Raw genomic sequence first — 23,544 nt, forward strand, 5'->3', positions numbered from 1 at the left:
TTTTCTCAATCATTGTTTTTATTAATTTGCTTTATAGGCTAAAGTGCATAGTAAAGACAAAAAAGGAAATGCATACATAAGAAAGAGACATTTTTCTTGGCAACATTAGAAAGACCTGAGATGCCTAAGTGTCTGTTCTAGGGAACACCTGACTAAGGGAATATGTATGCGGGCAGCAGGCCTGGGGGCTGGCTTCTGGCATGGGTCTGGGGCCTGCAGAAGCTGCTGGCATGCTAACCCTGCCCAGGCAAAAGCTGCAGGAAGGTGTTGGGACAAAAGGTCACACTTTGGATAGGTGCTGCTGGTACCAAATGAGTTTAGTTCCATTCTGTGTCCCAGGGAACCAGCATTGCTACTGAACCTCTCCTACTGCAGGCAAAGACCTCCACCATCCAAGGTGCAAGTCACAGGAATGGGTACGGGAATCACTCCTTAGTTAGCCTAGGCCCCTTGCATAAGGCCCCAGCTGTGGTTAGTCACACTTCTCTCACTCAGTGAATATGCAACTGGCTCACGGTTCGTGAGTGAAGTCTTTTATCATATGCCTCCGTCTCCTGGAGTGAGGGTGCCCAAGGAGAAGGGCAGGAGAGCTTGTGCTCCTTGAAAGGATAAGCAGTTCATAAACGACTCCTCTGGACCTCTGTTTATCACAATGCAAGTTAGGCCCTGGCAATTAGAATGAGTCGGCTTCACTGAGCTCATATTCTGTGCCCCTGGAGCACTGCAGCAAAAACATCTGACTGAGTCAGGACCCCAAGTCAGGACCCAGACATACCACTAGGTAGCCCTCGGTGGAAGCCCAAAGCATGCTCTGGGGAATCTGTCCACTAACTTGCAGGAGAGAAAAAGAGGAGAAATCTGTTAACTTTCCTCTCAGTTCTGGAAGTAAAGTGCTTAGTCTAGCGCAGGGGTAAATCTAGAAACAAATGTGGGTAAGCCCTAAAAGTGGACCTTTAAATAGGTACTAAGACTCAAGGACGATAATGAAAAACTTCGGTTCCTTCATAAGGGAGCCGACCCCAGCCATATGGTGGCCAGGGCAAAAGGCAGCGGTATGCCATCTTCCTACAACATCCTCTGGATCTCCTCAAAGTTCATCAGGTTATTGGCTACGTCAGACCAGGCAGCATGCTGGGCTCCATCCATTTCAGAAGCAAGCTGGTTGCTCCTTTCCAGAGTATGATTTACGCCCCCAATCACTTCCTTACACTCAGGACATGTGCCCCTCTGCATGGCTCCCCCACAATCGCCAATCACATAGATGTGGCCATTGGGGCACTTGAACCAGTGGCCACGAGGATAACCCATGGCGCTGACGATCTGCACTCGCTCTTCCTCTGAGATGCCCAGGCCAGAGCAGGGAAGGGCGGCTTTCAGAGCTTCCATCTTTTTCTGCACAAGCTGTTTATCCTCCTGGGTGAACTTAGATCTTCTCTCGAGGAGCTCCCGCACACTGTAGACCTGTTCTGCTATGCTACCTCTCACCCTGCCCTCTGCCATCTTGCAGCGGGTCAGGAGGTTCACCAGGTATGTGAGCCTCTGGATTTCACTTTGGAGGTCATCCAGTTCCTGGCTGGTGAAGCTCAACCGCTTCTTGGCTAGCCACTCATGGACCTGGTCTATTCGAGTCCTCACTTTGTCTTGTTCTGAGACATGCACCTTTTTCAGGGAATCCTGCAAGCCAGCCAAGTGGTCATAGAAACTGATGTAATTCTCAACAAGGCCCAGGTCTCTCACTGTCAGATTTTTCTGGGCTAGCTTCTCCTCCAACATCAGGAAGTCTTCAGGAAGCAACTGGTGGAGGAGGCTCTTTCTCTCCAGCAGGGCCTTAAGTCGATCCTGGCTGGTTGCAATTTCTCTTGCTGAACCCTGGATCTTTTCCTTGACAATTTCAATTTCTTCCAGTCGCTGTTTGATGCTGGTTCCATACCTCAGGTTTTTACGGATGGGCACCTGGCAGATAGGGCAAACCTTCAACCTGATGGCAACTTCGTCATCCTTCTGCTCATTCATGTAGTGGTCCAGGGCTTGTACCTCAAAGATGTGGCTGCAGTCTTCTAACTGCACAAAGCGGGCATCAGGCTCATCCTCATAGCCAAAGAAGATTTGGGTGACTTCTTCCTGGTCACAGACACGGCACTTCTTGGGGCATGGCTCCCCACACAAACCAATGCAGGGGTGGCCACAAGCCAGCTGCTTAGTACAAGGCACGTAGCATGGGGGTCGGTCACAGGGCTCAGAGCAGAGTTTGGTACATTGGTAGTGCTGGCAGCGCCAGACACAGGGTTCCACACAGGGGCTGCATAATTCCCCACACTTCTTCTTGCACTGGCTGTGGACACAGCGGTTCTGACAGGTTCGCTGGCAGGGTGGGCACTCACTGATGCATGGCTCCTGGCACTCGTGTGAGCAGATAAGCAGGCGCTTGCAGGGCTGCTGACAGCGCTCATGGAAGCGGCCTTCAAAGCAGCTGTGGCAGGAGCCAGGGCAAGGATGCCTACAGTCCAAGATAGTGCCACACTTGGTGGTGCACTTGACTGGAAAGTCATACTTGAGGTCTTCCACATTACCACACTTCACCTGTTGGCTGTGCCCACACTTGAGTTTTGCAGTGACCATTTCTGAACACACCCGCACACAGTCCTCACCACATGGGTGGCTGCATCTGTGCCCACATTTCAGGACCTTGGGGCAAGGCTCTTGGCAGCAGAAATCTGACTCAGGCATGGAACAAGGGACCATTTGTTTATGGCCGCACCGAAGAATAATTTTGGGCACCTTTACCTGACAAGGCTGACACTCCTGGAAGCAAACAAGGGGGCACCGGTGCCCATCTTGGCAGATGACCTTCTGGCATGGCTTCACGCACTGGAACTCCTTGTGTGAAGAGTCATAGGGGTGGCAGGCACGCGTACAGACATGCCCACAGCCCAGCCGGAATTCACACGGTAGGCTGCAGCCTCCTTCGGGCACTTTTTGGAAGTCAGAAGCTTTGGATACTAAAGTGTGGGTATCAGGGTGGTTCTGGCAGCACAGCCGGAGTGTGTGGCCTATTTGATTGTTCTCCCGAAGAGTATGCATGATCTTGCTCCATAAGGGCACCTTGGCAAGCATCTGCAAGTTTCCAATGCAGTACATCCCCTTCTTGGCACGGGACAAGGCCACACAGATGCGGTTGGATGTCTGAAGAAAACCCACCTTGCCTTCCTGGTTACTCCGCACTAGTGAGAGGAGGATGATGTCATTCTCTTCCCCTTGGTATTTGTCCACCACATGGACCTTGACACCAGCAAATGTTTTGGCAGGCATGAGTTTGCGCAGGCAGAAGAGCTGCCCAGTGTAGGTGGTGAGGATGGTGATCTGGGAGGGCAGGTACTCCTGGCACAGGAAGTACTTGCATAGCTCCACCACAAAGCGAGCCTCATGCTGGTTCTGGTGGCTTTTGCCTTCCTGGATTTCCTGTTCAGGAAAGTTGTGTTCCACAAAGAAAAGATTGGAAGAAACCCCCTGGAAAGGAAAGAAGTGACGTGTTAGGAGGTTCACTCATGGCAGTTTTTTTCTTCCTAGCTGCACATGTGTTGGCCACTGACCCCGTTCTAGGGAGAGACCTTGGAAGGCTTTCTGTATACTCAGTACCAAACATCTTTAATTCTGGAGTTAGTCACCATGTGCTTTGTTTTGGGGCCATGGCAAATAGTAAAATGGATACAGAATTTGTCTATTTTAGTTTTCAAGATACTTATTCGACATTAATATTTATAACAGCCATCCACAATCCAACCATTACAGTCCCGGGAACAAGCAGCAGCTATGATGATGAAGATGATGAGAGAGCAGCTAATTTATAAGAACTTCACTGTGCTTACCGGTTTACTTACATTATCTCCTTTAATACAATAATGTAATGACGCAGTAACCATTATTCTCACTGTAAGAAGACCCTGAAACTCAGAATTGATATATAATTTGCTAAAAGGTTACAAAGCTACTAAGTGGCAGAGGCACAATTAAAAAACCCAGGTCTGTATTCTCAACTTCTATACTATTCCTCTTCTTAATAACTAGTTTTTTAAAAAGCTGGTTCTATTCCCTTCTCAAAGCCCTTTTTCACCCTGAGGAAAATATAGCCTCCTAGGTTGCTGGCAGCATCAGAGAAAGATCACATAGGGCAGACTCACCTTAATCTTCTCATATTTGAGAACAGAGGGATGATTCTCAAGATCCTGGTAAATGTGGGGGGTCAAAAGTCGGGCAATTTCAGGGCGCATGCGGTGCTGAAACAAGACATGTATGTCATTAGAAACATGGGCAGAGAATAAATGGACAGTTTTCTAAAGACTAGGTTACTGGTGGAAAATCTGGGAGGTTACATTTGAAAAGAATAGGAAGAAAAGAACAGAATGTAAACAGCTCCTTCATCCAACACAAACTCAAGACAGGCTATCTTGTGGCATTTAAAAATAGACAACAAAGTAAGTCTGACACTGTCATTTCATTACTAAATCAGTTTTATTGTTATGAGCTTCTTGCTGGCAGTTGGCAGGGTCCCAGGAGCCTTTTCCTGGACATTCGGTAAGAACAGAGGCCCAGCTTCTCACCTGGTAATTCAGACGGACAAAAGGAATGTTTACTTTCACCAGCCGTTCAAAGAGGGACACCTCAAGGTTGAAATTCTTGGCCAGATCATACACGTTGGCACTGGGGCGCAGCTGAGGAGAGAAATATGGCTGAGGATTCTCTATTGAAAACATATTTTAAACATCCATCCATCCATCCACCCACCCAACAAATGTTTTTCAAGTGCCTTCTATGTGCCAGGTGTTGACAGGCTAAGGACAAAGAGTGACAAGGACCATGAAGGCAAGAAGTAAGGGTGTTATAACAGAGTGCCCAAGGGTGGGGTTCTTTAGATAGGCCTCTCTGAACAGTGACATCTGAGTTGACACAAGCATAGAAGAAACTGCCAGTCATTCGAAAAGCAAGCCATGAGAGGGAACAGAAAGGACAGGGTTGGGGGGAGGGGCCGGCCCCATGGCCAAGTGGTTAAGTTCACGCACTCCACTTCGGCAGCCTAGAGTTTCACCGGTTCGGATCCTGGGCGCAGACATGGCACTGCTCATCAGGCCATGATGAGGCGGTGTCCCACATAGCACAACCAGAGGTACTCACAACAAGAATATACAACTATGTATGGGGGCCTTTGGGGAGAAGAATGAAAAAACAAAAGAAGATTGGCAACAGTTGTTAGCTCAGGTGCCAATCTTAAAGAAAGGAAAAAACAAAAGAAAGGGGGTGGGAACACATTGGGCAAATGAGATGGTGGTATGAGGTGAAGTCAGAGAAGCAGGCTGAACCCTGAGAAAACTGGCCTTTGTAGGCCACTTTAAGAAGCTTGATTTTTATATTAAGTGTAATGGGAAACCACTAGAGGGTTTTAAATTGGGGAGTGTGTAATCTGATTTACTTTGCTTTTTTTTTCAAAATTCACTTTGGCTCCTTTATGAAGAATGGATTAGAGGGTGGTAAAAATGGAAGCAGGGAGATAGAGAACATGCTGTTGTAACGGTCCACTTAAAAGGCTATGGTGGATTACAAAAGTAGCAGAGGGAACAGATAAAATGGATGATGCTACCTCTAGGATACACCCCAAATCTATACATGCTCTTAGGTTTAATGTGGGGGGTGAGGGAAAGAGGAATCACAGAAAGCCACTAAGATTGAGGACTGGTGAAGCAGAGAAGCCAGGGTCTTCCTGTCTGATTCCACCCCCTCAGAGAACCAGCCCATCTTCCAGGGACTCCTGCTCTACCTGCTGGTGGTCCCCAATCAGAATGAGGTGCTGGCAAGCTTTGCTCAATGTGGCAATGGTGTGGGCCTCAAGGACTTCAGCAGCCTCTTCCACAATGACGATCCGAGGCTCCACCTTCTGCAGGATCTGGCGGTATTTGGCAGCACCTCAAGTCAAGACAGAAAAAGGTCCTTTGAGCTGATGCACTGGACCAACCAGGCCACTGGGCTTCTGGGTTGGTGACCCCTGAACCTGGGTCTGTGATAACTAAGTCCTCATATTCACCCAGGGCTGTAGTGACCACTGAATAAGAGAACAAGTGCTGCTGGGTAGTCTCCAGAGCGCCATACCCATGTTGTTCATTGTTGGGGTTCAAAATGCAGCAGGAGCAAGTGGGTGGATTTCACCAACGGTTCCCTAAACACAGCTTGTTTTCAATAGCTTTTCATGGTATTTTCTTCTAACCTACTAAAGAAGCTTCACTTTACCTGTCCTAGATAATCTGATAAGAGCATGGCACTAGGAGTGAATGGCTGGAGCAGGTAAATTGCCCCATGCTTTCTTACCTGTGGTTGTCATTCCTACAACCTGGGCATCTTTCAGGATGTACAGATCTTCCTGGAGTCTCAGCTCAGCCAATCTCTCTGCTGACGTGCGGTACTGACGCTCATAGCTGAGGATCTTCCGGCGGGTGTCAGCCTGGTACATCTGTAGCCACAGCCTAGAGAATGTGAAGAATCAGGGAGAGAAACCCCTTCAGCATGCCCTGTGTATGAACGGAACCTAGACCCTTAGGAGCTTATAAGCCACAGAGAAAGGGAGGAGAGACCCAGATGTGCAGGGACCCAAGAGTCCAAAAAGTCCAATAAAAAGATGTGCAGAAAGATAGATGTAAATAATCAGGAGCTAAGAAAGGGGATAGGATGAAAAACAGAGGTTAAATATTGGGAAGAGAGTAAGGGACTTCAAAAGCTTCAATAAGAATTTCTCACAAATTCTCCCTTCCCTACACCTGCCTGAGTCCGCCCCCCCGCCCCCAAATTCTCCAGAGTCTTATTTTTGCAAGAAAAATAGATCATGTCAGTACTCTGCTGTAAAACGTTCCAAAGGCTTTCCAATACTTTTCAGATAAAATCCATGCTCCTCACCTTAGCCCTATGAGGCCCTGCACAGTCCGGCCCACACCCACTTCTCTGACCTCACTTTCCATTTCTCTCTCCGAGCCACAGCCATGCTGGCTGCCTTCTTCCAGTTTCTCAAACAGATATGCTCCTTCCCATCTCAAGGCCTTTACCTACATGGTCCCCTCAATCTCAGCTGCTTCTCCTTACCCGCTGGCCTTATTAATGCCTACTCACTCATCTTTCAGATCTTGCCTCCAATGTCACTTTCCTGGATACCTCAGATCACCTCAGATCCCACGTTAATATTCTTAGCACCCCTTGCTCTTTTCTTGCTTAGTGCTTATCCCATTTATAACTTTTTAATTGTGGAATTAACTGCTAATTTGTCTCCCTAGATATACTCTAAACTCCATGAGGGTAAAGTCAAGTGTCTATTCTATCCCATGGCTGCATCCCTAGCACTCAGCTCAGTGGGGCTGCTCAAGCAATTAGTTGACATTGTTGAAGGTGTGGAAAGGGGTTATGTTCTAGGAACAGAAAAGGAACCCACTGGGGAAATTATAAGGGCTGGCTGCAGGTAGGTGGGGGGTGGACACAGTACCTATAAAGCTGCCAGCGAGAATTCAGGTCCAGCTGCCAAACATCCTGAATTTCATTGGCCTCAGCCTCAGTCATGGTATTCAGTTTGCGAAGCTCAACCTTCACTTTCTTCTTCATTTTCTTTTTCTGGCTGCGCTGGGTCTGTAGACATCAATACCAGCCAGGGTCACCATCTGAGCAGAGGTGGCCCGGTTCTAAGCCCAAAGTGGGGGCGAGAGCACATAAAAAAAGGGGCTGCCACCTCTGATGAACTTCTTTGAGTGTCTCACACTCTCCCAACAGATATTTCATTGCAGAGTAGCTAAATGAGGGCTCTGGAGCCAGTATGCCTGGCTTCAAAAGCCCCATCTACCTCTTATTAGTTGTGGGACCTAGAGTAAGTTACTGAACTTCTATGTGCCTCAGCATCCCCTTTTATAAAATAGGAATAATAATAGTACCTCTTGTAAGGTTACTGGATTGACTAAAGGAGTAAATACATTAAAAGTACTTAGAATAGTGCTGGCGCTAGTTGTTTCTGAACATCTTTTTGACCAATCTGTTTCTCATTCCTAAAACATACATATCATGAAAGAAGAGGAGGTGAATCTCTCCTGTGAAATGCTGTATAGGCTCTGCTAAGATGGTCTTAATGCCATCATATTGAGACAGTACTTTAACAAGTGGGTGAAAGGCACCATTTAGGAGAAAGCACTCTCCCCTGGCTCTGTCACTGAGTCTGAGGCCATGAGTCTTTAGAAGAATTGGCATATAAGACGGATGTCACAGTATTATGGACCTCCCCCCACTTCAAAACCAAACAAACTAGCTCCTCCTAAGGACACGTGGTACAGAGATGCCCAATCCATGCTTCCAAGTATTGGGATCATGATGCCATCCATAATATACAGCGATGCTGAACTGAACTAGGACACTGGGTTCAAAGCCAGCAGACCAGTGAAAATCACATCAAGTCAAAGTTGCCCTTAAAAGTCCCTTAATTCATCAGTGGGGTTCAAAAAACACTGAATAGCCAGTCCTCTATTGTCATAGTAATGCATGGTAAATTCTGAGGACTATTAGGTTCTACCAAAAGGAAGGAGCAGAGGAAAAGTCTGGGCATTCACGATATTCTGGCTTTAAGAGAAATATCAAATTCCAGGGTAAATGAAGGACAAGAATTCCATCCAGCCTGTATGGATTGCTTCATTCTGTTTTACCTGAATCCTCTAAAATTTTAATGCATGTTCACATACTTGTTTGTAGTCAAGAAGAAAACACTCATGGAAGCACCAAGCACTGGGACCATGTTTGATCAGACTCATATGCGCTGCATTTTTCTAAAAGTTGAGGAGAAACACTTGGCTACCTGCTTCCTGTCTTCCTAAGTCAGCATTTCTTGCCAGGGTCCCTCCAAAAGGCTATAATTTTTATACTCTTAGGAAGTGGACCCATCTTATACCACGGTTAGGTTTTAAAATGGGTAAATTAAGCTAATTGTGAGGATGAGGTGAATATACTGCAACAGAAGCGGGTGAAAATAAGAGGCTGCAGGCCTGCTCAGAACAGATGCTCTCAGGCCTGTTTCGGGAAGAGTCTAACCCCCACCCACCCAGCAGTAATAACTGAACTCCCATTTCCCATTCTGTTAGGGCTTTCAGGGGCCATGAAGAAGTGTTTACCTCCCACTCTTCCAGGGGTTGCTCCTGCCCAGCTGCTGTCCCAGGGCCATAGTTTTCTATCCTCATGGCTAGAAGTATTTTAGACAACTGCTGGACTGCCCCATTCTCTTCCTTCTTCCTCCGCCGAGGCCTCACCACCTCTTCCTCCTCAATCACTCGGTCTGCTTGAATCAGGTCAGCCTCCTCTGCGATCTCAATCAGCGAGCCCTCCTCTTCCCCTTCTTCCTCCTCCTCCCCTTCTGCCTGGGCTAAGAGAGGAAAGCAGGCAGGACAGGGATGGAGACTCTTGAAGCCAAAGGATGGAAGAGGGTACCTACAAGAGCTTAGATGCATGAAGACATTCTCAAGGAGTTTAAGTGGTTACCTCTTAGGGGGGAAACTGGGAAGAATGAAAGTTAGGGGATGGAGACAGAGGTTTCCTTATATACTTTTTTGTTATATTTAAAAAATCATATGCATGTATGTCTTTTTAAGAAAGATTCTACTTATGTCAAACACACATACAAAGGAGAGTATACTATATAAACGAGCAATTTGAAAGATGGCAAAAATATATAAAATGAATATCCAGATACCTTCCACCCAATTTAAGAAGCAGAAAATTACCAATTTCTTTAAAGACTCTCGTGGGTCCTTCTAACCTGAACTTTATATCATTCATTCCTCCCTTTAAAAAAAAATAACCACATATATAATGCATATACATTTCTAAACAATATATTGCCTAGTTTTGACTTTTTTGAGCTCTATATAAATGGAATCATACATATATATCTTTCTATAACTTCCCTTTTTCATTCAGCATGTTTTTGAGATTCATATATGTTGCCGTATATGCTACAATTCATTCCTTTTCACTGTTGTACAGTATTTCATTATGTGAATAGACTGTAATTGGCCTATCTGTTGTACAAATGTTGATGGACATTTGAGTTCTTTCTGTTTTTCTATCATCATAAAGTCATTGTGCCAATTAACATCCCCACTAGCAGTGTATCAGAGTTCCCACTGCTCCACATTCTTATCAATGCAGGGTTATATCAAACTTTTAAATTTTTGCCAATCTGGTATGTGTGTAATAGTGTATCATTATGGTTTTAATTCCTCTTGTTTCTAATGAGCTCTTTTCATATGTTTATTGACCATTAGGATTTCCTATTTTGTGATGTACTTGGCAAAAGTCTTTTATCTGTTTTCCTATTAAGCTATTATTTGTTTTTCCCTGATTGACTGTAGCTCTTTATATATCCTGGGTACTACTTTTAAGTCCTGTTCTTCTGGTCTTTACCATATTCCACCTTAAGATGTGATTCTATGTGATTCTAGATAGGCACTTCTTACCTGTATTTTCAGGTCCTGCTGGAGCAACACTTTGGGTGAAAGAACTGATACCAAGACCCAGCCACTCCAGCATCATGGAATGCTTCCAACCCTGGAAGCAAACCCATTCGCTATCCTAAGAAAGGAAAAATTATCAGCTATGAGAATTCTGTGATACCAGTGTGAAGGAAAGGTCTCCTTGAAGAATCAAAAGTAATTCCCTTAAAATTTAGAGGCTGCAAATTGGCAACCCCTGGGCAACTGGATCATTTAATATGACTTGCATAGAATTTTGAAAATAAAAATTTCCTGCCTCTCTTGACAAAATCAGGAGCTATGGCAGCAATGAGCCTGCATTTCTGAATGGTAACAAATGGCTGGAAGGGGGTTGCTGCCACCCCTTTTCCAGTTTGCCACAGTCCTCTTTACTTCCCAATGTCTCACATATAGCTTGCTTCAGTCATTTACAGGACCTGACTGACCCCTTTAGGCTTTTGGGTTTGTAATCCTGGAAATCACTAACCCATTGACAACAGAGCCACCATGTCACTGGATTCCTGGGCAGCCACTTTACTGAGATTGTATCAATTACTTCTTATAATATCCTTTGAAGGCAGACATTATTATTATCCCTATTTGACTGCTGAGGGACCTGAAGATCACATTGGCTTAAGTCACACATGCAAGCTCTGTGACTTAGGTCTGTTGACTCTCAGGCTCTCTGTATGTGCTAGGTTGCCATGTTATGATTTTGTTTCGTTTAACAAGCACTTATAGCACACTTATTAAGTTAAGAAGTTTACAAATATTAACTTGTTTATCCAAATAACAATTCTATAAGAATTAAGTTGATCTGTAAGAAACTGCCATTTTTGCAAGTCAAATTTACAAATATTGGCTATTTCATATGGTTCAACTTAATGTTATTATTATCCCTACTTTATAAAAGAGGAAACAAGGGCTGATCCCATGGCCGAGTGATTAAGTTCTCACGCTCCGCCCAGGGTTTTGCTGGTTTGGATCCTGGGTGTGGACATGGCACCGCTCATCAAGCCATGCTGAGGCGGCGTCCCACATGCCACAACTAGAAGGATACACAACTAAAATATACAACTATGTACTGGGGGCTTTGGGGAGAAAAAGGAAAAATAAAATCTTAAAAATAAATAAATAAACAAAAGAGGGAACAGGTACAGAAAAATTAGGTAACTTTCCTGGGGAGAAAAACTAGGATTCAAATCCAGCAGGCTGGCTCCAGAGTCTTGTTCCTGACTAGTATACTCAACTGCCTCTCCTCATAAAAAGAAACTTTTTACATTATGGCAGCATCAGATTGCCAAACAGCTAATGCTTTGGAACACTGCTTCTGCTGGAGGCTCCCTCCAGGTACAAGAGATATGCTTATGCCCCCCAGGATGACCCCTACCTGTATCGGTCCATTCATCAGGCTTTTCCAGTGCTGGGGTGAGATGTACTTCTCCAGGTGCTGTTCCCGTAGTACGCCGCGCGTGGTACACTCCAGGGTCTGAGCCCCTTCATGCAGCTCTTGCTCTGACTCCTTCATTTGTGTCACAATCTGCCAGGAGGAGAGGGAAAGAAATGATGAGGAAGTATTATCATCCCCCAAACTCAGTCCCTGCCTTGAGGGAAAACAAAGCTAAGACAGGAATAGTAAGAAGGGAGAATAAATAAATAGACCAGTCAGCAAACCAATTTCCCAAAGCACCTTATTGTAGTCTTAAGACCAAAGGATTAGTATCTAAAACGTCTGAAAGGCTCCTACCAACCAGTAAGAAAAAGAAACATATAATACAACAGAAAAAGAGGCCAAGGATACTGTGGCGGAAACTTCTTTTTTTCCTTAGTAATAAGAACTCAAGAGTTTTGGTTGGGCACACTACTGCCCAGCTAGAAGATGACACTTCCCTGGTCAGTGGGCTATAAGTAGAAGTTTGTGGGTGGTTTGGGAGAAGTAGCCCAAGCTCCCGGCAGAAGTTAGGAGGGGCAGTGTGCCTTTTTTTGTCCTTTCTCCATCTTGGATTATGAGAGTAAAGGTCATACCATGGGATTAGCAGGAGCCTGGGTCCTTCACAGCTTTTCGGACCTCCCTATCTCCCCTGGACTGCCTACCCAGAAAGCCACTGCTATCTTGTTTAGTTCCCCCTTGAGCTACCTCAGATATTCAAAGCGGGGACTTACACTCATGTAGGCCCTTCGGAGGTGCATGGGGAGGTTGCGGCGGAATTCCCGCTTGTTCCTCAGCTCCCTCAGGGTAAACTGCTTCAGGATTTCACTGTTGCTCCTTCCACCTACTCGCACGATGCTAGTCTTTTGACACTTGTAGATGCCTATGGAACAAAGTGGAGCACAGCAGAGTTGAGAGGAGCTATGCTGGCTTCTCTCATGTGTGAGCTGCATGTGTCTGGGATGTTGTCTCAGCTGGTCCCTTAGGGAACAAACTGATGCTTACAGGAAATCTACCCCATTAATGAGCAAGAAGGCTCCACAGATGACATGACCTGTGGAGCAGTAAGTGGTACTTAAGAGCACAGGCTTTAGAATCAGACAATTGAGGACCCAAATCCTGGCTCCATCACTTATTGGTATGTAACCTGAGGCAAGATACATAACTTGAGCCTCAGTTTCTTCATCTGTGATTTGAAGACAATAATACTTTCCTTATAGAGCTACTGTCTGGATAAATGAGAGAGTATCTTCATAGCTCCTAGGTAGGGCCTGGCATGAAGTAAGCACTTAGCAAATGTTTTCTATTATTCACTCTGCAGATATTTACTGATTGCTTATTATGTGCCAGGTATGTGCTAGGTTCTGAAGATACAGCCGTCAAAACACAGACTCAGTTCCTAACTCGTTCTCATGTCTCACAGTCCGGCAGACAAGACATGCATTAAACAACTTATCATAATAGTGCTAAGTGCAGTAAGTACTGTAAGTACACGATGCTATAAGTATATGACAGGGGATCTTATCTAATTTGGGTGGGGTAGGGATCTAATTCTTGAGGATCTAATATTTAAACTGAGACTCCAAGAATAAGGAAGATTTAATCTAGGTGAAAGGAGGATTTAGAAGGATGGGAAATAATATTCTAAGCAAAAAAGATATATGTATACTTATTAATACAACTAGTTCTTTTTTTAAAAGATTTTATTTTTCCTTTTTCTCCCCAAAGTGCCCCCAGTACATAGTTGTATATTTTTAGTTGTGGGTCCTTCTAGTTGTGGCATATGGGACGCCGCCTCAGCATGGCTTGATGAGCAGTGCCATGTCCGCGCCCAAGATCCAAACCTGCAAAACCCTGGGCCACTGAAGTGGAGCGTGCAAACTTAACCACTCGGCCACAGGCCCAGCCCCACAATTAATATTTTTTAAGTGCCTAGTACGTGCCAGGATCTGTGAACAAAGCAAGAAACAGAACCAACCCTCACAGTGTTTATAGCCTAGGTTAGAGACACATGCAAATAAATTGTTACATATGCGCTAAGTCTCTGAAGAAAAAATATAAAGAGACTTAACCTCATCTGTGGGCAATAGGGAAAGTCCACCTGAAGAGAGATTTAAAGTGAGACTTGAAGAAAGAGTCAGAGCCCAGCCAGGCAGGATGGGGTCAAGATGGAGAGAGAAGGAGAGAGCAAAAGTGCATTGCAGGCAAAGGGAAGAGCATGGGCCAAGGGAGAAGCTGAAGGAATTCAAGGAAGTGAAGACAATCAGTGTTGCTGGAGTTAGGGAAAAAGGTTCAGAGTTAGGCTGGAGCAGACCACACACAGCCTTGCAGGTCACAGTAAGGACTGTGAACTTTACTCAAAGAGCAATAGAAAGCTACTGAAGTTGCTGATGGTTCAACTAAATGTCTTGATAGAGAACAATTTTGCCTACAGACATTACCTTCCAGAAACTGATCCAAAGCATGATTAGTATAACATACAACCAAGATGGGGAACCTCTGGATGCTAATTTGCCAAACAGGCTCGTTGGTTAGAAGGGCCTGAACAATTTTTAGACCCACATAGGTTTTGCCTAGAAAACAAGGAAAAAGGAGAGTTAAAAAACTTGGAGACTTTCTAAAAGTAGTAATTACTTACTTATAGCAAATTATTATTATTTAAAAAAATTTTAAGGTAACACATTGAGATGGTTTAAAATCCAAGAAGCACAAATGGGTAGACAGTCATGTGCTGAATAATGATGTTTTGGTCAACGATAGACTGCATATATGACAGTCGTCCCATAAGATTAGTACCATACAGTGCATGTGTGTAGTAGGCTAGAACACGTAGGTTTGTGTAAGTATACTCTGTTTGCATTTCTCAGAATGTATCCCTGTTGTTAAGTGACGCATAACTGTATTATGAAAAGCCCCCTCACTCTTCCGTCCCCCAGTCACCCAGTTTCTCTCTTGGAAGCAATCAATGTTAACAGTATTTTGTGTAACTTTACAGAGAGTCATTCTATCCATATACAAACAAATACAAATATATACTCTTTTTCTAGCCTTCTCCCTTTCTTTTTTTAAATACAAATAGCAGACTATTTTCAGTGTTTTACATCTTGCTTTTTTCACTTAATGGATCTTGAAGGTGGTTCTCTATCAATACAAAAAAAGAATCCCCTCCCTTTTTGTTTTCACAGCTGTAAGGTATTTTTTCTCCAAGTTTCCTATTGATGGACATATACATTGATTCCAATCTCACGTGGCAAATTATTTAGAAATGCTTTTAATATACCAAAGTAGACTTGCCTTTGTGATAGCAGGGAAAAACTCACAGAAATCAACACTGGAGTTAGAGTTATGGGCTCATTAGTAAATGGCCAATAATTAAGTCTGCAAATAGCTAAATTCTTACACTGTGTCAGGCTGAGAAGGTAGCCACTGTCATCAAAAAAACTCAAAGTTGAGTGAGGGAGTGATAAAAGAAAACCAAAGATTTCAGTATATAATGATAAATAACAATTTCTTCCTTGTTTTTTTTGTCTTCAAGTGATACGTACTGGGTGCCTAATAGGTTTCAGGCACTGGGTTAGGTGCACAAAATACAGTACTGAGCAAAACAGCCATCGTTCTTATCTTCCTGGACTTTATAGACTTATAGAAGAGAAAGATAATTAATCACATAAACAAATGTAAAATCATAAATGTGGGAAAGGAGAAATACATGGTACCAAGAAAACATGTAATTGGGATTCCAGCCTAGTCAATGAGGTTAGAAGAGGATTCCCTCGGGAAGTGACAATTGGGTAAGAGTGGACAAGACAGAATAGGGATGCACTGGTTCAGAGGTTCCTGCCACCTTCTAGATGAGTGAAGACTGAAGCCTGGCTCCAGCAGTAGAGATGAGATAAGCAGGCAGACTGAAGTTTCAGAAGTAAAATTGATTGGAACTTGATAATAGTTTGGCTAGGGTAGGGAGCAGAAAAGGATAACTCCTAGGTTTCTAGTTTGCAGGACTAGATGGATAAGGATACCTCAGGAGAAAAGAAAATCTTTATAATTCAATATTTACTCTATCCCTTCCCACTGCTTCCTTCCCCTCAGAATGGATACTTTTTGGGATTTCCACCTCAAAAGTGACCCCTTTCACTACTTCCCCCTTGTACTCATAGGTTCTTTCCTAGTAGCTCTGTGTGTGTGTGCGCGTGCGTGCGTTTGTGTGCGTATGGCTTAAGCTAGCCTGAAATGATTACTATACTTAGAACTAAAGAATCCTAACTCAAGTGATAACATTAGGGGAAATTATTTGCAACATGAATATTTTTAATATATAAATAGCTCCTACAAATCAATAAAAAAAAAGAAGCCACTCGAAAGAAATACGGGCAAATACAAAAAGGCAATCCACAGAAGCAGTAATATAAACAGTTAATAAAAACAAGAAAGGATATTTAATCTCATTCTTAATTAAATAAGTACAAGTTAACCACTGTGATATACATTTCAACAGGGCAATTTGGGAATATCTATTAAAATTACAAATTCACATATTCTTCGATCCAGTTAGGAATTTCTCTTTTGGATAAATTCTGTTTGTGTGTGAAATGCCTCAAAAAAGGGCTATTCACTGAAATATTATTTATATTAGCAAATCTTTCCACAGGGAACTGGTTAAAGAGATTATGAGCTAGCCATACAATGGAATATCATGCAGTCATAAACAAGAGTGAGACGCTACTTATGTACCAATCTGAAAGGATCATCAAGATATTTTATTTTTATTTTTTTGCTGAGGAAATATTTGCCCTGACCTAATATCCACTGCCAATCTTCCTCTTTCTGTATATGAGCCTCCACCACAGCATGGGCACCAACAGAAGAGTAGTGTAGGTCCATGCCTGGGAACTGAACCTGGGCCTCTGAAATGGAGCGCACTAAACTTAACCACTAGGCCCCTGGGGCTGGCCCACACCGAGATATTTTATAAGTGGGGAAAGCAACATGCAGAAGAGTGTTTCTAGCACAGTGGGTCAAAAGAAAGTCAGGGGAAATAAATATAAGTATGCATTTGCTTGAATATTCATAGAGCATCTCTGGAAGGATAAACAAGAAGGTAGTAACGTTATTTGCTTTAGGGAAGGGAAGTGAGTAGGATGGTGGGAGGAGGGAGACAAGGACTTTTTAAAACTTTTGAACCATTTTTTATTGAAACATAAAATTAAAATTAGTAATGAGCCAAAAATTTTAATCTCTCAGATCAGCAAAAACTGCTAATCAGCAAAAAAGATTGATAACATACAACAATGCTAGAAAGAATGTAAGGAAATGGGAACACTACTTCATTCCCAGTGGGAGTACAAACTGACACAGCCCTTTTTTTAAGCCCTGAAAGCAGCCCTTTCATTATGCATATTTTTCCATTATTATAGGTGTTTCTTCTCAGAAAGAACTTTCCATTCTGTTACATTAATTTTTTATCATGAGTTGTCATTACTTTATCAGTGGTTTTCAAAAACCTCTTCCTGCTTTTCTTTGGTATATCCTTCTGCGAGGATAATTCAGCAGTATCTACTTTAACTATTAATGTGAATTCCCACTTTAGCAAAAAAACTACAGAAATAATAAGTAGATAAACTCACACACAGATACAGATATATGGATACTTATTATGGTACTATGTGTAGTACCAAAACAAAATAATTATGGTACATTCATATCCTAGAGTGAATGCAGGCAGTGTAAAAAGAGTGAGGTACATATCTAAATGTGACTGTAGTGTAGCAAATGTAAAAATGCCCATAACATGTGCTAAATATATATATAAAAATTGTAGATCACTATATAGAACATGATATTTTTTTTTTCCTTTTTGCTGAGGAAGATTTGTCCTGAGCTAACATCTGTGCCAGTCTTCCTCTATTTTGTATGTGGGTCACCGCCACAGCATGGCTGACAAGTGGTGTAGGTCTGTGCCTGGGATCCAAATCTGCAAATCTGGGCCGCTGAAGTGAAGCACGCTGAACTTAACCACTATGCCATGCGGCTGGCCCCGTGATCACATTTTTGTTATTAAAAAAATAGAAAAAGTATGTGTGTGTGTATGTAAACATATACATATAGGTATGTATACATACATACACATATTGCTAACCTTGGAGAACATCTGGAAAGATAGACATCAAACTGCTAACAGTAGTTATCACCCCAGAGTAAGATGAGAGAATGGCACATGGGGAGGAGGGTGTAGGGAGGTATATTTCCATGAGAAGCAAGTACAGTGTGGTAGACAGAACCAGGACTCTAGAGCCAGACTGCCTGAGTTCAAGTCCGAGGTCTGTCACTTACCATCTGTGTGAGCTTCAACATATTATCCAACCTCTCTTTGCCTTAGTTTTTTCATCTGTAAAATGGAATGGTTTCTACCTCACAGTTAGTGTGAGGATGCAATGAGTTAACATACGTAAAGTATGTAAAACAGTACTTGGGGCATAGGACTATTATTACACACCTGATATTATTTAATTTAAAGTAATATAAAATCAAACAAATTAATACAGGCTTTGATGAAGCAGATGGTAATGCATCTTCCTAAGTTGGACCCCTTAGCAGTCTCTTCTAACCTTGTGATTTTGGTCTATTACTGTGCAAACCATGGGTCCCCTCTGGAAAATCACTATGAACAGCTACTTTATAAATAAGTTTAATGCTCATTTCAGGTGAATGTTTCCAATTGAGACATTCTAGAAACCTAGAGTCAAGCCTCCCTTGCCTATCTCACCAGGCAGATGTCATGTGCTCTGAAAAATTCTCTCTTACCTGTTCCAGGAGGTCCTTGAATAATAGCCAGTTCCCTTGTGAGAGCAAACTGCAAGGCTTCCATCTGGGAGTCATCCAGCTTCAGGGCTTCTTTTGAGGGCCACTGGCTCGGGTCTAAGACATTAACTCTCAGATGTTTCAAGTCCTCAGTGTTCCTCAGAGATTCTCCAGTGGCTGAGGGATTCTTTATTAAGGGAGTAAAATCATATCTGCCCCCCATTAGCAAATACCTTGGCTCTTTCACATAAGAGTCACACTCTACGATGTTCCTCTGGAAGGGTATGTCTTCCTCCTGGATCTCCTGGAGCCCTTCCAGAACATGCCTATAGGCCTCAAAGTATGCAGTTGTCTCCACCATGAGGAAAGAGTCAGAGGGCTGGACCTCTGCTAGCAGATGTTGGCTCTGCTCATTGAAGCAGAGCTGGACAATTCCTCGGCAGAGATCTTCCTGCTCCCGGTTAGACACAGTGGCAAAAAGAAATGTCTCAAAGTTGTCCTTGGACATGCACACCAAGGACCCATAGAGCAATCGTTTGGAATTCTGCCAGCGAACAAACTTCAGTGGTTTTGTGTCAAACTGCACCTTGTAGACAATGCCTGATGATGAACATACGGGAGTAATAATCCTGGTATCAAAGTAGATTCGGATGTCATCAAACTTTCTTTTCCTCAGGCCTTGGTCTTCAAAGCTTTGGAGAAGTTCCAAAATGCCTTCTCGTAGGGGTCTGACAAAATCTTCTCGCAGAAGTCGGAAATGTGTATCCAGATAGACAGCAGTGCTGTCATATTTTCCAGAAATGATGTTGGGGCGGAGGAATGGCCTCTCATCCAAGTGCACTTCATTGTAAGTAGGGTAAATGGGCATGGTTCGGTAGCTCTCAACATGGTCTTCTGACTTAGGCTGCACTAGTGTATAGGTGTCCACTCTTAAAGTGCCCTCTCGCCTCTTTTCCTGCAGATGTTCAATGATGGTCTGCACCTTTTCCAGGTTCTTCTCTGTCTCCTCTTCTATGTTAACACCAGAGGCCCTCAAAGCATTAAGAGAAGCTGGCAGGAGGGAAATGAGCATGGAAGTTTCCTGCACAGAGCTGGCAGGGAAGACGCTTACGAGGTCCTGGAGGAGGGAGATGATGTTGCTAATATGTTCTGGATACTGATTTCGGATGTCAGGGGTGGGTTCAGTGGTCATTCCTACCACATAAGACGGCAGGCAGACCTTGAGGAATTTGGAGTTCTTCAATATGCCTAAGACATGGAGAACGCTCTGGCGGTCCATTTTGGAACTGCAAGCCTTGCGAAGAACCCGGCAGATGAGCTCAAGGAAGTTGGATTTCATAACAGATTGAGACAGGAGCTCCTTCAGCCCTGAACTTGTGGCAAGGGTGATAACTACCTCAGAGGGGTCTTTCTGCAGAAGACTTTCTAGGAACTTATAGCCCAGTTTTTTCACCTGCTGTGGCTGTTCTGCAGGTTTCTGGTGGGGGGTCCGCCACTGCTGGAAGTTTTCATCAGACCATGGTGGTCTGCGGTTCCTTCCCTCCTGGGTGCCATTTCTCTGCCTGGTGTCATTCTCCTGACCATGTCTTTGGCCTCTAGGTTCATCATTGGTGTGCCCCTCACGGTTTCTTCTTCCCTGATGTAGGTTCCTGCCTATGGCCCTAAACCTCTCTTCTCTTTGCTGGTAAGGAACAGGATGGTTGTTGGCCCTTGGATGCCTTCCCGGCTGGTTGGCTCCTCCTCTGAGAGCATTGGCTGGTAGGTTATTGGCCTGATTTCTAGCTCTTGGTGGTAACTCTCCATCCAGAGGCCCTAAACACAACGGGAATATTGGTTAAGCACAAAAATCAAGGTGCAAGGAAATCCAACAGGACAACAATGAACATGCTCTCATTTTCCAAAACAACTAAGGAGCTTAGGTATTATTTGGAGGGAAAAAAGGTTCCTACCAAGCTGCGTAATAAATGTAAAATAGATTGCTGTGGTTGCTGTATGTATTAATAAAAACATTGTTTCTGCAGAGAGTACAAAAGGGAAAAGGAATAAACATTTGTTGAGTGCCTAATACATGCTAGAGAATAAATACTTGCAGTATCTCATTTAATCCTCAAAAGCTGGGATTGTTTCAGGGGGTCAAAAAGATCAGCCTATTGTTTCTAGTCTCTTGCCAGTACCAAACAACAGTCAGAGCATGAGTTTCAGAGCCAAATAGACCTGGTTCAAATCCTGGCTTGGGCACTTCCTCACTGTATAACCTCGGCCAAGTTGTATAATTTCTCTAAGTCTCAGTATCTGGGTTGTTGTGAAGATTAAATGTTTATAAGATGCTTAGTATAGTACCTGACACATAAAAAGCTCTCATTAATTTAGTTACTAGTAATAGCACTAGTAATAATTTTCTACTGGGAATACCCTATTGATTTCTCGGGCCAGTGGTTCTGCCACTAAACAATTAAACACATGTCATAGGCAACAGAGGCCTCAAGTGGAATAAAACTATAAAGTGAAGTGCTTCTTAAGCTTTACCCAGCATCAGATGGCAAAAGGGAAGGTGGAATTTCCTTTACCGAGATGTTTTTCAGTTAATTAATAGACTGAAGAAAACTTAAAAACAAAACTTAAGTTCTGTTTCAGGAAACTGAAAAATGAAACTAAAACTCTGATTCAGGAAACTGAAAAATGAAACTTAAGTTTTCCTCCTTTCTGCAGCACAAGTTCATCCACATGATACTTATCTATTACCAACCCTCAGACAAGAAGGTATGGGGAGAGGGAGGAGACATCCAGGACACACAGGAAAGCTAACATCATCCTGTGGATGAAGCCAAACTTGTCTTCCTTGATCTCCCACACATTTCATAAGTGACCTTGGCCAACATACCCAAGTCCAGTTTTTTCCACTTTCCTTTCCTCTAAAACTGATTCTGGAGCTGACCCAACTTACCACAACGACTTGGAGATATTAAAAACAAACAAACAATATAAGACTGTATACAATGAAGTGATGATAAAAAATACTGTGAAAGTTTCAAATGCACATCATATGCAAGATAATGACACCATTTCATGATATCACATGCTAAATTCATTTATGTACATTTTTCCTTGTTTTGCACTTTGTAGAGAAAATTTTAATGACAACAGAAGGGATATTTGGTAAAATATAAATACTGTGCTACTGAACTCTAAATTTTTATAATTGTTACTTGTGTATTTACTTTTCAAACTCCCAAGATATCAAAAGAAAATTCTACTTTTAATATTTTGATTTGATTAGAAGATTCAATGTTCTGGAAGAACAGAAAATTGTATAGTTTCTCATTCTTTCAACATTCACATAGCTCATAAAATAAAAGTCTACAGTTCTTCATTTGTTCCACAGCTAAAACTCGGACAACATGTTGCAAACTTAGGGAAAAGCAAGTATCTATTTGGTTGTTTTATTTTAGAAGGTTCTCAGCAAACAGAACAATGACGACAGTAGAGTGATGCTTTTGGAACTAACTTTGCTTAGGTGACTAGGACTCCACACATGAGGTATCAAATACGTAGCCACCAGCTATGCGTGGCTATTAAGCATCTTAAAAGGGCTAGTCTGAATTAATGTGTAAAATAACATACCGAATTTTGAACACTTAATACCAAAAAAGTTAAATACTCATTATAATATTTTTTTATATTGATAACATCTTAAAATAATATTTGAGTATCTGGGGTGTAAATAAAAATATTAAAATTATTAAAGTACTATAATAAAATATATTCAATTATTATAATAAAATGATATTTGATATATTGGCTTAAACAGGACAACTATTACATTTTATTAAATTAGTATTAAATTTTTAAAATGGATTTCGCCTGTTTCTTCTGCTTTTTTTAATGATGCTACTAGAAAATTAAAAATTATGTTTTTGGCTTGCATTATATTTCTATTGGATAGTGCTGCTCTAAACCATAGAGTTATTTTCATTTCTGATACCTCATCACTACCTTTGCTAAAGTGAACTGCATTCATTCATTCATCAGCTCTCTTAGGGAAAGGGAAGGGCTGTCTGTTTTCAGAGTCATTTATGCTGTAGCTAAGGAATAAGCCATTCTATACTTAAGAGATGCAGCCAATCTTAGGTGGGCCTGCTAATCCACAGGGAACTCAATTTCTTTCCCCTTAGGTAGAAAACCTTACTTACCTCTGTGGTTGGTATGGGGATTCCTGGGCCTGGCCTCTGGACAAGGTCTTCTGTCCTCCATGTCCGAGTCACCTGAATTCCTCCACGTTCCTATTACTTTCAGTTATCTGGAAATCTGCACAGATGGAGAGTTATCAGTGCCCTTGAAACACAGCATCTAGCAGAAAAAAACCCAAACAGCATCAAGCCAATCCTTTTGCCTCATATGTTAATGATTTGTTAACTAACACTAAAAACAGATTTTAAACATGGTCACAAGTGTTCAACTCCGTGAACGCCCAATTATGATATAAAACATTAAATTCACAACTTAGGTGATTTCAATGGATCAAATTCCCCCTTCCCTTTATCCTTGCACTTTCTTGAGGAAGAGGGAGTGTCATCTATTCCTATTCAAAACTACTGTTTGGTTTACGCCTTTAGCCAAGTTACTTAATCAGTTGCTAGGTTTCATTTTCCTCCCCAGTAAAGCAGGCAAATATTGTTGCCAGGATAGAAAGTACATTTTTGTTAATCCAAAAACCATGTATTTACCACCCCATCCAGCACTTTTCTTATATAGTATTCTACAACTTACAGCACTCTATAGTTTGGAAAT

At 42.7% G+C, this 23,544-nt stretch overlaps 1 protein-coding gene across 6 annotated transcripts in view; it reads right to left on the reverse strand.

Moving 5' to 3' along the window:
- The window catches only part of ZNFX1 (zinc finger NFX1-type containing 1), a 25,541-nt gene continuing 1,997 nt past the window's right edge, over window positions 1-23,544 (reverse strand). For 2 of the 6 annotated variants that reach the window (XM_070588523.1, XM_008540455.2), the window contains exons 2-14: window positions 22,947-23,061; window positions 18,760-20,568; window positions 14,400-14,531; window positions 12,693-12,841; window positions 11,920-12,069; window positions 10,515-10,629; window positions 9,174-9,421; window positions 7,514-7,653; window positions 6,355-6,509; window positions 5,810-5,955; window positions 4,599-4,709; window positions 4,179-4,274; window positions 1-3,507 (exon numbers count right to left, since the gene is read on the reverse strand). In XM_070588523.1, the coding sequence (XP_070444624.1) occupies window positions 1,066-3,507; window positions 4,179-4,274; window positions 4,599-4,709; window positions 5,810-5,955; window positions 6,355-6,509; window positions 7,514-7,653; window positions 9,174-9,421; window positions 10,515-10,629; window positions 11,920-12,069; window positions 12,693-12,841; window positions 14,400-14,531; window positions 18,760-20,568; window positions 22,947-23,007 (5,754 nt within the window). In that variant the 5' untranslated portion in view covers window positions 23,008-23,061 and the 3' untranslated portion in view covers window positions 1-1,065. Of the gene's footprint in view, window positions 3,508-4,178; window positions 4,275-4,598; window positions 4,710-5,809; window positions 5,956-6,354; window positions 6,510-7,513; window positions 7,654-9,173; window positions 9,422-10,514; window positions 10,630-11,919; window positions 12,070-12,692; window positions 12,842-14,399; window positions 14,532-18,759; window positions 20,569-22,946; window positions 23,104-23,544 lie in introns of all 6 variants that reach the window. The other 4 variants (XM_070588525.1, XM_070588527.1, XM_070588524.1 and 1 more) reach the window with 3 other exon arrangements.

This window comes from Equus przewalskii, chromosome 21 (assembly GCF_037783145.1).
Source record: "Equus przewalskii isolate Varuska chromosome 21, EquPr2, whole genome shotgun sequence".
NCBI lineage: Eukaryota > Metazoa > Chordata > Mammalia > Perissodactyla > Equidae > Equus > Equus przewalskii.